The sequence below is a fragment of the Melanotaenia boesemani genome, chromosome 12 (assembly GCF_017639745.1).
Source record: "Melanotaenia boesemani isolate fMelBoe1 chromosome 12, fMelBoe1.pri, whole genome shotgun sequence".
Lineage (NCBI taxonomy): Eukaryota > Metazoa > Chordata > Actinopteri > Atheriniformes > Melanotaeniidae > Melanotaenia > Melanotaenia boesemani.
The window spans coordinates 16496257-16509420 of NC_055693.1; the positions used below are offsets into that span (position 1 = coordinate 16496257).

The window sequence follows — 13164 nt, forward strand, 5'->3', positions numbered from 1 at the left end:
AGCAGATGGTAGAACACATATGCTGTGGGTCTCTTCGGCCAGGTACACTGAGGAATACTTCTGGGAGGTGGCCTACCTTTGCTGTGGAATAAACAGACACTTTAAACAACCTGAGTCACAAGTTAGTTTGTGCAAACACACTTGCTGTTTTTGAGTACACATAAAACCCTTGTAATACATTTATTCAACCTTGCTCTGATTTTGTTTAATAAGGGATGTCAAACTCGGATCTTTCAGGGCCGCTACCCTGCAGGTTTAGTTGTTTCCCTGCTATAACACACCTGATTAAAATCAAATGGATCCAACAGCTTGTTGTCAAGTTCTTCACAATAATCAGGTGTGTTTGACCAAGGAAAAACTCCAGAGTAAATTTGAATCAATGCATTTTTTTTTATACTTTTTTTGGTATATTTTGGTATATTTTTTTTAACTCACCATAGATAACTTTTATGTTGTTGTACTGCTGCTGGAAATCCCAATTTCCCTGAGGGAACCTGTCCAAAGGGATCAATAAAGTTTTATCTAATCTCTGTAATCTCATGTAATGGTGTACAAGATTCAGACAGTTCCCACTTTTTGCACAGTATCACGCCACACATCCAGTCTTGCAAGATTCAGCTGCTTCTCAGACCCCCACAGTATCTTTTTTTCAAAGCAGACAAGTGACATTCCCATCAACTTTTAGAACAAACATCCCAAGTGTTGCCTTTCAAGAGTGAGGTCTCTCCTGCTGTGGGAACACTTCTCCCTGCATCTACTCTACTTCATCAAAGGCAGCAGTGCCTGGGAACTGATTGCACATGCTCAGTGCTGTCCTTGCGGTGCATTAGGAGGCTGTGGAGTATGCGAGACAACATCTGAGACAATTTGTTGCTTCAAACTTTCTCTTTAAAAGATCATTGTACATGTAAATGTACCCAAAATCACTTTTTATGACAATTTTGTCTGATAATATTGCAGATGTAAAATTAGAATTGAATTAAAACATTCTCAAAAACAGCAATGGTGGGTTGGCACGTAGTCTCATATGGGCTCTTTCAGTCACACTTTCAGACTTGTTTTACCATCTGACATAAGAAAAAGAATTTATAAATGAGAATCTTTTTTTTTGGGGGGGGGGGATTCAGCTCCACTAATACATAGTAGAACAGAAGATTGGAAACAAGATATCATATTTTAAGGGCAGCTGGGACAAAGCAGCGTTATATTAAGATATGACTGGCTGTATTTCCAGCTAATCTTTTTCTTGGATATCACACAAATCTCCCAGACACTGTTCTTTAAAAATTTTTAAAAGACATTTTATTCACTATAAAGGAGAGTGCCTTAGAGTTTTTTTGTAATATCTAGTCTTCTCTACCCTATCATAAGACCACCTCAGGCAGGAACTGGTGAATCTAGGAAGCGCTCCTACACAAACAATTTTTCCAAGATTCTTTTGCTTATTTACTCTGAGTGCTAACTTTAGCAGTAGTTGATTCTGATGCTGCAATTTTGGCATTAATACTTTATTTAGCAAAGAAGCATGAAGAGGCATGAAAATAATCAGCTTTGCCTAACAGACAGCACCCCACCCCACGTGTTGTTTTTTTTTTTTAAGTTGCAGGTTGAATATGAATCTTAGATGATAACATTCATGATTTTTATGTGAATTTATTTTCTTTCTTTTTTAAAACAATTCCTCTTTTCAATATAGACACATTAATGAATTGGAATGTATAACAAAACAGACTTGTTTGGCATATAGTCTGCTTTTAAGAAGGATATCACAGATTGCATCATCAATTAGATAATTTTCCTGTCTGACTACATAAGTTGCACAACCTTAGCATTTTTTCCTTAAAAGTTGCCCAAATTAGATAAACAGAAAAAAAGACATTGCACATATATGTTTTATGTCAAGCTGCAGCTGCAGCTTCTCCATCACGTCATATACAGCACAGATATAACAGTGAAAACAAGGCAAGATCAGGTGAAAAATCATGTTTTTCTAGTGTTCAGAACTGCAATCATTGCTGTAAGTGCAGCAAAACATCTGAAAGCACTTGTGCAGTGCTTTGCCCATGTCCCAAAGGAGGGTAGTTTTAAAAGACACTTGGAGAGGCGCTGTGTATTTATCATAGATAACAGAAGTGTAAAACTGTCTAATCTAAAAAAAAAAAAATATATATATATATAGATATATATATATCTATATATATATACTTATTAAGAAGCACCAGGTTTTAAAAAAAACATTTAACTGTGGTAAAGTTTTAAAGGAAAGCAATCTTCAACTTACTGTATTGGCATTCTATAGTTTAAAATAGAAGTTAATTTTTCCTGTGTATTCCAGGTGTATTTAATAAATCCTGCTGTTAAATGCCAGGTAAGCCTTAATAAATATGAGCCTCTCAATCGAATGAATTTCACTTCAAATATCTATATCAAGTATAGAGTTTCATCCAGTTTGTTAATAAACTAGCTGATCTGAGTGACAACACATTTGATTACAGACATGTGAGTAACATGATTTAATTTAAGCTTTTCATGACAGCTTGGATGGGTTTTAATAAATGTCTGAGTGCATGAAGAAACCTCTCATTAAAACTAAACGTTACATTTTTTTTACAGTGTTGGTACATTGTGTTGATGGATTGCAACAAAAAAGCAAATCTGATTTAACATTAGTATGTATTGAATTCTCTGCTGTTTTGTTATTAATATGTTAATGTGAGTGGGATCTGCTGCTTTGCTTGCATGTTAAACACAGTCTGGTCCCATGGCTCGATGCAGAGTATTGCATCCAACTGTTAGCCCAGGACAAATAAACTATGAAGGTTAGTGCAGTGAGGTTAGACAGAAACTAGACCTTATGTTTCACCCTTACTGTCCTCTTAATACTGAATGACTTGCCAGAGGCCAGCACTGAGACAAGGCTATTAGTGGAAAATAATTCCCCCTTTAGCTGCTGAACTATGGCTTTCTCAGGAACACTGACAGCTTTATTTAGAAGTCATACTTGCTATCATACCCGGCGAAGTATACAAAAGGCCAATCTACATAAGATGTGGCTCATCAGATCTACACCAAGCCACAAAAGAAGGGAGGCTGTCCCGTAGCCGTAGTTCACATTGTTGGAAAGAACTTTGTTGTTTTAACAATTGCTTCCACGAACCACCTTGCAACTCCCAGGGGGTCCAAATAACATTATTCTGTTTTTGTCATTGAAAGAAGGAACATAAGGTGAAGCAAAAAAAAAAATGATAACTTCATGCGAGCATACTGAATTTTATACTCCCATGAAATGCCTGAGTAAGGACTAATATTGACAAGTTTCTTTATGTGGTCTGTGTGTGTGTGAAAGTGACCTAAAAATGCTTAAATTTGACTACTTTAATAACATTTTAGTACTCAGTGCAAACCAATGTTATTTTAACAGAAATGTCCCACTAAATATTTGTTAAAGATGGATTGTAATTATGTATAATGTATGGATTTATTATTGTATGAAATTCATTGTTAAAAAAATGCTGTATAAGAGATCCTCTGAGGGAATGACTTTGTCCCAGTGAAGCATGTTACACTTAAAGCCTTTGTATTGCACCGTAAGGCTCTACTCCATTTTGACCTTTTTTTGAATGTATGGTAGAGTTTTGTGTTTGCAGTGACAAAATGATCAGTGCATTTATTCACTGTTAGGAGGTTTAACTCTATAGTGGTTAATATTCATTTTGAATACAGTGTAAATTTATGGTGAAAGGTCACACACTGTATTAGGTTTTTGCTTTTGTGCATCCACTGTTATGCTGTTGTTAAAATGATAATAAATAATGGTATACAGTAGGCTAGTTCTTTATATTATTGCTTATTAATATAAGTAAAGTAAAATAATTGTCTGTAAAGCCTATAGCTATTGTCTCTCTGCTGGAAAAGGAATAGTCTCAGCCATGCTCCATACTGTTGCTAGTGTGCAGCTGTGCTCCAGTACATAGATTATATTTGAGGCTTCAGTGCTGTTTCAACCTTGGCCAAGAAGGTCATGTCACTTTGCTGAGTGGTGAAGTCCCTTGAAAGCTTCTTTCCATATGTTGATGAGTGACAGGCTTATTTTTAAGTGATGCATAGCTCAGTTGAGACTGCTGGTTAACAGCGTAATGTTGTTATGTCAAGAAGGATTCGACTTTTCTCTCTCTTGACACGTCTGATAAAAAAAAGGCTCCATTTAAACATTGATTTGCACTTAACATAATGTCCTGCTTCCTCTTTTCTCCGTATGTTTTAGCAATTTTAGAGTTTACTTGAATGTAAGGGCATCAAAACAAGTTTTATTTGGTTGGTAATAACACACATTAACCTGTTTTTTGTCACTTTTATAGTATAGCATGTAAATATAAAAACTTAAGTCTTAAAATGAAGAAAATCTGAGCTTCATTGCTATTATTCAACAAAACCTGTTCAAAGACAGGTCCACATAAATGTTAGTTACATATTTAAACAAGTTCCTCTCTACTTTACATTCAAAGCATTTGCTGTGGAGGTTCAGATTCTTTCTCATGCATGTTTAAGGCTCTCTATATTCTAAAAGCATCTGGACAGATTTTTTCTCATACAACATCATGTTTTTGAACCATTTCAATGATGGATTTTGCTCTACGGGGTTAAGAAATAAGTTATTCTTATCTAAAAAATAATACTGATTGTTCTAATAATGGAACATCAACAAGTCAGTAGCCAAATTGAATGTACTAGAATTAATGTTAATGTTAAACAAAGGCATTTTAATCAACTCATAATGTTATACTGATATTAAAAAAGGATAGATGACCTGGGTCCCTCTCTGGGGAACTTATAAGCATGGTCAGCTATTTGGGGACAATAGACAGATCAATTAGAAAAACTTTTTTTTCAACTAACTTTATTGTTTTGTATTTACATTTGTAAGAGTTATTGCTCAGTAACACAAAATTACAAATATTTTTTCCCCTTTAAATGTATTCGATGATCAGAAAAGATATCGTTATTAAAAAAAATTGGCATGACCCTTTGATATATAATCTCTTTGCAAGTGTTCTTTAAATATGTCATCTTCTTTTTTGAAAAAGGCTTTGTAGCAGGTGAGCAATGAGAACAGGCCATCATTATATAATGTGCTTTTGAGAGCATTTTTGATGAAGCTAAGCTTGTGTGTTGGAGTTTTGTCCTGCATGAAAATCACAGCCTTTTTCAAGGCTGCAGATTTCCTGTGGTACCAAGGTAACTGTCAGAAACCAGCAGGAGGCGTTGAAGGTGATTTCCAGTCCATCTTCATTCTGAAAAGGTTCAGCTGGGTCATCCTTAAGGACAGCAACCCACAGCAGTACTCCTCTTCCACCTCGCTGAAGCATAGTTTGAAATGTGCTCTGTATCCATTAGTGAACCTGCACAAATCCATCCGTCTGCTCCGAGTCCCTCTTATTTCATCTGTCCTCTGGTGTTTCTTGGCCCATTTTGGTGCCTCAGTTTATGAATCTTTGTCAGTGGTTGTGTTCAAGCTTTCTTTACACTGGTCATGTCTCTGAGCAACTTGTATTTCTAGACAAACTAAACAGGCTGTTGTTTATTGGCACTGTGCGCCAACAAATACAATAATGGGTAATTATAAACAGTTTTCTGCTAAAAACTAAGATTTATATTGAGATTATTAAGATAGGGAAAAAAATAATTCTAATGCCCTACTTTTATTTTACACAAATCCATGCTGCCAGCAAGTAGAGCACTGAGTGCTGCACTGCCCCCAGTGTGCAACACACACACATGCACTCACACAAACATACTGAATCTCTAGATCTCCTTCATTCTGAAAGCACTAGACAGCACATGCCATTTCTAAAGTGTCAAAAGTGCAGCAGACTGTAGTTGTAGAAGAATCCTTGGGTCTGCATTTTCAATGTCTACTTTAAAATGTCTGGTTGGAAAATTAAATGATATGGGTCATAAACTTCTCATCAAGTTCAGTATTAGTGTCATCAGTTATGTAACGGCAGAGAATATTTCAAAGATCTGTGCGGTTTTAACGTCGGTAATGCCACTTATTGTTAGACCAGTTCAGTTACACCAGTGTACACAAAAATACTAAATATATTTTTTTAAAGATTCTGCAAGCACTAAACTGTTCCTATCAGTTTCTAACAATAAAAAGCTTATTATGTATGCTCCCCTCCTCCTAGCACATTTGTTTGCTATAATTGTGTGTTTTTAAGTGTTAAACCTAATTAGTGTCTTTAGAAAGGGACATTTATGTATTATTATATCTTTTTTTGTGTCACATCTGATAATCTGCCACACGATGTTGACAAAACAGTTTTTAAAGCGAACTATTTTTTTTTAACTAGCTTACAGCAGAAACTTGTATTATAGCATTCCAAGGCAAAGGGCTAGCATATTATGTGTACATAAATTATGCAAAAATGAACATAAATAATGAAAATATTGCATGATGTAGTGCCAACCAATTTTTAAATTGATCTTTTCCCCTAGCTGACTATTTAAAAAAGTCGTACCTTCCTAACTGTGTAAATCTAACATTTTTTATTTTATTTTATTTTATTTATCAACTATACATACCTATTCAATTTTTCCTCATTTTATAGATTTAATTTAAAATCTATCCAGTACTTTTTTTTTGTTTGTTTGTTTGTTTTTTCTCTCATTGATCTACAAACAATTCTCCATAATGGCAGAATTTAAACTGAATTAATTTCCTCCAAAGGTTAGAAGTGGAATATTACATTAAGAGAGTTCATACTATTTTATGAACGCGTCCTTGGCTCCGATGGCATCCTCAAGTCTTCTTGACAATAGTTCTATAAATGTGGTGCATGTTTCCTTTCCTTTCCTTTCCTTTCCTTTCCTTTCCTTTCCTTAGTGTTGCCATATCTTGATAGAGTCTGGACTGGGTGTGCCAACATGCAGCAAATTTTTAGGACTTATCAGATGCTCTGCTGGTTTAGGATCCAGATTTACTGGTTCACTCCTGGGATTTCACAGTTTTATGAGGTTATTCTTGCTTTCATGGAACAACATTCCCACAGAGTAATGCTGCTGTCCCCATGTTTGACTGCGAGAATGGTGCACCTGATATGATGGTCAGAACCTGCTTTCCTCAACGAGCACTCTTGGGAATTGTGGCCAAATAGTTCAGTGTCCATTTTTGCAGCATTTTGCTTCATGGTCTGGGAGGAATTTAAGTGTCTTTGGCAAATTCCTTTTGGACAGCAAGCTTTTATGTGCCTGATAGTTCTGCCAAGGCCAAGGTGGTGTATCTTTGGCAGTGCTGGTTTGTCTGTCTGTCTGTTAACAACACAAATAAAAAAGTTAAGGATGGATTTTGATTGAATTTTCAGTAAATCTAAGAAATGGAATAAAAAAAAGTGATTACATTATAGGGGTGATCTAGATCACTGCCTGTATCCAAGATTTTTTTAATAGGATTCTTTACTATGGGGAGATAGGGATAAGACAGATAGATGGATAGATGGATAGATTATTGGCCTGTCTTCATGGAAGTCAGTGGGTAAATGAAGGGTGTTGCTGTTCTTTTATACCCTTCTTGATTTTTTTAAACTCTTCTTGAAATTGGTGCCTTGACACAATCCTGTCACAAAGGTCTATGAAAACGTCTTTCAACTTTTTGGCTTGACTTCCGCTGTAATCTAAAATTCACAAAAAGCATGCAGATAGATAAAATGACTTCTGTGGTGACATTCTGAGCGCAAATGAGCTTAAAAAAAGTCAGCTGTGTGACCTCATTTAGATGGTGTGCTTTCTTAATCATGGATAATTAGCTAAATTAGACATAATTAACTTGACTCCAGTCCCGATGCAGAAGCATTTCAAAAACTGAAGGTATATTCACCAGAGCTCATAACAGAGTTTTAACACTAAATATCAATAATGGCTAATTCATAATAGTGAATTACACCTGATTTGATTATTATTATTATTATTATCATTATTATTATTAATAATAAATAAAAACTATACAACATGTTTTCTTTGACATTCTGAGATATTGTGTCATATGTGTTATGCTATACTACTAAACACTTCCTTATGGAGTCTCAAAAAAAATATATAAAACAAAATCTTGAGAGGATCTGAAAACTCCATCAGCACTGTAGCTTTCTTTCTTTTGGTAATGTCCTGGACTTTTCCTTTTCTTTCCTTTTCTTTTTCTAAGAGGCTAAGAGGCTAGGCTTTTGAAGTTGAACCATACACAAGTATAACAACAAGAGAAGCACCTCATACCAAGACTATATTTGAGAAGTCTTGGCAAGGTGTTTGATTCAGGCAGATTTTTCATCTTTACTGGACGGATTGGCTGTACAGGTGTTACTGTACCAGAACTGTTTTTGACTTTTGCTCTTAAGTCGGCAGCATTCTGTAGTTTCTATTGATAATTTGACTTTGGTAGCCAATACAATTAGACACTGGATGCTAAAAGTATCAAACAGTAAAATTTTTGTTTTACTCTCTTTCTAGTTTCCTTTGAGGCATATCGTCCATCATATTAAGGACTCTTTCTCTTATTCTGTCAACATGTTTCAGTGACTGCTAACATTAACTCAGCTATACAAAACCAAAGTGTTTCTGATTTAACATATTTATGGGCGTTACTTGTCTTAAGTATGTCACCTTTGTTGTTTTGTTTTGTTCTTCCTGGACTTTGCAGGGGAACATCTGCGTGTATGTCCTCAGGGAAACACATGCTGCACCCAAGAAATGGAGGACAAATTTGGTCAGCAGAGTAAACAGGACTTTGAGAATCTGCTTAACGAAACAAGTCATGGACTGCGAAGCACCTTTGTCTCTGGACACAAAGGATTTGATGGTAAGTCTTTGTTTTGCCCATGCTGATATGTTTTTGTTTTTCAACTAATTTCTAAACATTGATACAGTGGTCAGCTACCACAGTGCAGTATGTTGCTAAAAGGAAAATCAGAGGATTGAATATGCAGGTTTTCATTTGTAAAGGTTGACTGAAACTGTCTTTACTCAAGAGGAGACGAGGTATAAAAAATCTCATTATTATGCCTTGGTGTAGAGAATACTCTTGTTGGATTAAACAAACATGGCTTCTTGCACAGCAGATTGACAGGTTGAACAGCAACAAAGAGCCAAACTACACTGTAAGGGTAGCTTGGCAGTCTTGTGCTGTGTGTGATCTCGTTTTAACCCCACTGTGATTGTATTGACCAACATTACCTTAATGAAGTTTTCTATAAGAAGGGATGTTTTAATTAATGAACCAAATCTCACTGTACCTCGAACCGTCCCTGTTGGTGTCACTCTCTGTGGAGTTGACTCTTTCTTCTTGCAGTATAATGAGAAATAATAATCCCTCCTGCACCCATTAAACTGTGTGGGTAGAAGCAGCTTATCACTTTGGACAATGCTGAACGGTGGTGGAGGTGAAACTTGTCAGGCATACCAACCTGTCGCCATTGTAATTTATTATTGTTGGTAAGGATAGCAGTATAATATTTCTTTTTATCTCTCAGAAACCTTTTAAGGATTACTGATTCTGCCTCATCTCCAAGGTGAATGACAAGACAAAACTTCAAGCTTATCAAGAGAATAAGCCCATCATCTTTCCCCTCTTCTAATACAAGACAATTTAGGATTACAATCCTGTCTAATGTAGCGAAAAAGACACATAATTAAAAGAAGACACTAATTTAGCTTTGGCACATATTACAGAGAAAGATCTCTTTATTTAAAACTCATGATCAGAATTTGCTTCCATTGTTTAATGAACATCTTAAGTCTTCAATGCAAAAATTTGAAGCACTATTAAAAGTTCCTGTAAAAATACTTTAGTAACCTCTGAAATAATGAGTAAAACTTCAGTGCCAGTACATTCAAGCTTTATTTACTGCAGCAGTGCCCTTAGCAGAAGAAATGAAGTGCTCTAGAGATTAAAGAAAAATGTTAAAGGCAAATCAAATTACAACCCAATGCAATATAGAGAAAAACAATTAAACTTAAGAAGAGGGTTTAAAGATTTCACATTGTAGAGCCTAGCATTTATATGTATTTTGGTTATAAAGCAGGCAAGAGTGCTTTATAATTATATAGAAAGCTTTAAAACTAAAACTCTCCATGCTGTCAAATTTCAGGATTTTGTGAGTACCAGTTAGACTGTTGGGGCCTTCAGCTTTTCCCAAGCACAGCCAACCAGAACCGACCATCCAAACGTGCAATGAGGTATCCCTCTTTGATGCAGATGAACAGATGTGCCCTTTCCAAAAAATGATCAGAGATGATGCTATGTGTTGATCAAATGCTAATTGGTTCAAAGTTAGCACAGACCAGGAGTTGACAGCAACAGATTTCATAACAAAGAAAAACACAAAATACCAAAGAAACTCAGGTAAAAAAAAAAAGAAAGAAAAGAAAAGCAGCTGCAATGGACAGTCCTCATTATTCAACGCTTAGTTTAAACTACAAAGCAGATCTTTTACAAATCTCAGCAGAGATAAAGCACCAACAAATGCACCAACACAACCATCAAGAGCAGCTCAGAACTCTATTTCTCATATTTTTTTAACTGTCTCAAAGTGGCAATAAAACATTATAACATGTAAAACACAGAGCCAGTACATGTAGGTTCAGACTCTACTGCAGCTGGCCCTCATTCTGATGTTACAAGCAGACACAAGCAGACTCTGCTCACTAAAAACAGACACTGCTGTTAGTAAAAACATGTTGTTTGTAAGTATTAGCAAAAATAAACGCAAGTATCTTCATGCACTCACAATCCCACAAGTCCTTCAGCTGCATCGACCATTGAGGTAATGGATTTATACCAAAATGCAATCAATAATAGCATCCCGAAAAGTACCACTCATGGAAGCAGCAAGTGAGCAAATTGACTCATGGGAGTGTTTCCACATCAGAGCAGATGTCATGATCAAATGTTTCATTTAGGAAATTACACAATCTTAAGAAGGATGACAGAAGGTGTTTGATGCTATGTTTATGCACAGCTCTATCAATCATTTGTATGTTCAAGCTTATGGCTGAAACCCTAAAATGACAAGCCAGAAACGTTTTTAAATTTTCATAGGTAGGAGGTGAAACCATAGATGTAAATATATCCACCAACTGAAAATGGTTGACTGATTAATATTGCAATTTTATACCCAGCAGTCAATGCGTTCTCTTCTTATGCTCATTTTTTTAAAACTACTCAACATATTAAATGCAACAAATGCTATTGAATTACAGACTGTAACTCTCAGATGATTTCACATTGCCAAGAAACTCAATGTCACAATGCCTTGGTGATGTCTGTCTCTTTTTTTTTCCAGGAATATGCACTTCTCAAGCTCATATGTGATTCCTGGAAGCATGCATAAATAAATAAGTGTTATTTAGATCTCCCCCTGTCAAGATAGTGAATATTGTGTGGAGGGATCCAGTAAGAAGGGAAATAGGTTTTGTCCAGCAGCACTTTGATGCATGCCTGCAGGCATCCTTCTTTCTCTTGGGGTTTCCTGCCATTCTCCATAACTTCAATAGTCAAAGAAGATGCCCAGTACAGGTTTTATGCCTGAAACTGTTTGCTGGGAACCTCCGTTTACAGTCAGTTTGGGATGTCAAATTTGTTGTTTTCATCGTTCAGATTTCACCCAATTGTTTATTTTTGGTAGATTTTGAGCTCCACATGTAAGGTTATTAGCTTTGATTAGAATATATTTGCAGGGTAATTGTATCTTAAGTCAATTGTTTTGTTTTTATTCAGTTCTATATAAATGAATATTTTCTCTTAAAGAATATATTACCAAAATAATTAAACCAGCGTCAAAACTGACAACAGAGCATGAAGATCGAAACAAGAAAAAGCTCTTAGTGCCCTTTAGAATCTATTTAGCACCTGGTTCTGGAGTCACTTCTATACAGAGTATGCACTCACTGTATGTGTTTATTTTTTCTCTCCTTATGCAGACGTTGATGAGTGTTTCAGTAGCTGATAGTGGTTGGGCAGCCCACACATATTCCTGACACTGCAGCCTATGTGTCATAGTGAGAGAGTATGGTATTGGCTTTGCCAGGTCCATCTACAAAGAAATAATCAAAAGATGTGCTTGAAATGTCCACTTGTCCACTCACTCGGTGAACATTAGGGAAAACTAGTGTCTTTTAGAGCCTAAATAAATACAGGTAAATTACTATGCATCGGATATTTATACTGATCTTTGACACTTAAATAATCAACACCATGCATCTTTACATCATGTTTGAGGATATGGACACTTCAGAGTTGCTGCTTTTGCATTAGTACATATGGTGATTAACAAGTTTCTCCATAATAATATTTATGAAAACTAATATATGCACATATGACCTAATTTACATCATCATTTGCCTGTACTGTTTCCACCTATAAAATATTGTGAATGTCACACGCATCAATTTTCTTCATCCTGTTTAAAGGTACAAAGGGCTTGAACCTATCGTAGCTGTCATTAGGTATTCTAATACTACACCCTGGACAGTTCAATCATAGGGCAAAGAAAAAGACAACCACGCACACAGTAATTCATACCTACAGCAAATTTGAAATAACTCACAACGCACAACTTTGAAACTCTGGATGAAAAACCCAATCAGCCACAGGGAGAACATGCAAACCTTGCTGTGAGGTGACAGTGCTAACACTGCTTTACTGTGGTGCCCTGCTGTGACACTATAAATTATAAATAAAAACACAGAGCAATGATCTGCATATCCTTTTAAGACTAAGATTAATAGAAAATGATACATAGTCAAAATATCAAAGGTTCAAACAGTGAAATGTTATAATTTTTTGAAAAATATATGCTTATTGTGAATAAGGGACGGGGGCAACAAAAGAAATGGAAAGGTTGGAAACCACCAGAGGCCAGATGCATACATTTCTGATTAGTTTCATAACTAAAACCGTGTGCACACAAAAGCAGAAATATGCATAAGCATATTTTATGCCAGATTTATAAAGCTTATTATACATATGCTTTTCTTCATACATCTTAGTCATTCTGAAATTTCGCACAAGCCAGATTTATATTGCAATTTCAGCCAAATCATGTTGTAGACACTCTCATTTGCATATGTAAAATAAAACATAGCCTGCATAGTCCTAACACTAAAAGCAACAAT

The 13164-nt window shown here is 35.7% G+C and overlaps 1 protein-coding gene across 3 annotated transcripts in view; it reads left to right on the top strand.

The window, feature by feature from the left end:
• gpc6b (glypican 6b) overlaps positions 1–13164 on the top strand; it is an 89969-nt gene that overhangs the window by 11036 nt on the left and 65769 nt on the right. For all 3 annotated transcript variants that reach the window (XM_042001572.1, XM_042001573.1, XM_042001574.1), the window contains one exon: positions 8693–8851. In XM_042001572.1, coding sequence (XP_041857506.1) covers positions 8693–8851 — 159 coding nt within the window. The remainder of the gene's footprint in view (positions 1–8692; positions 8852–13164) is intronic.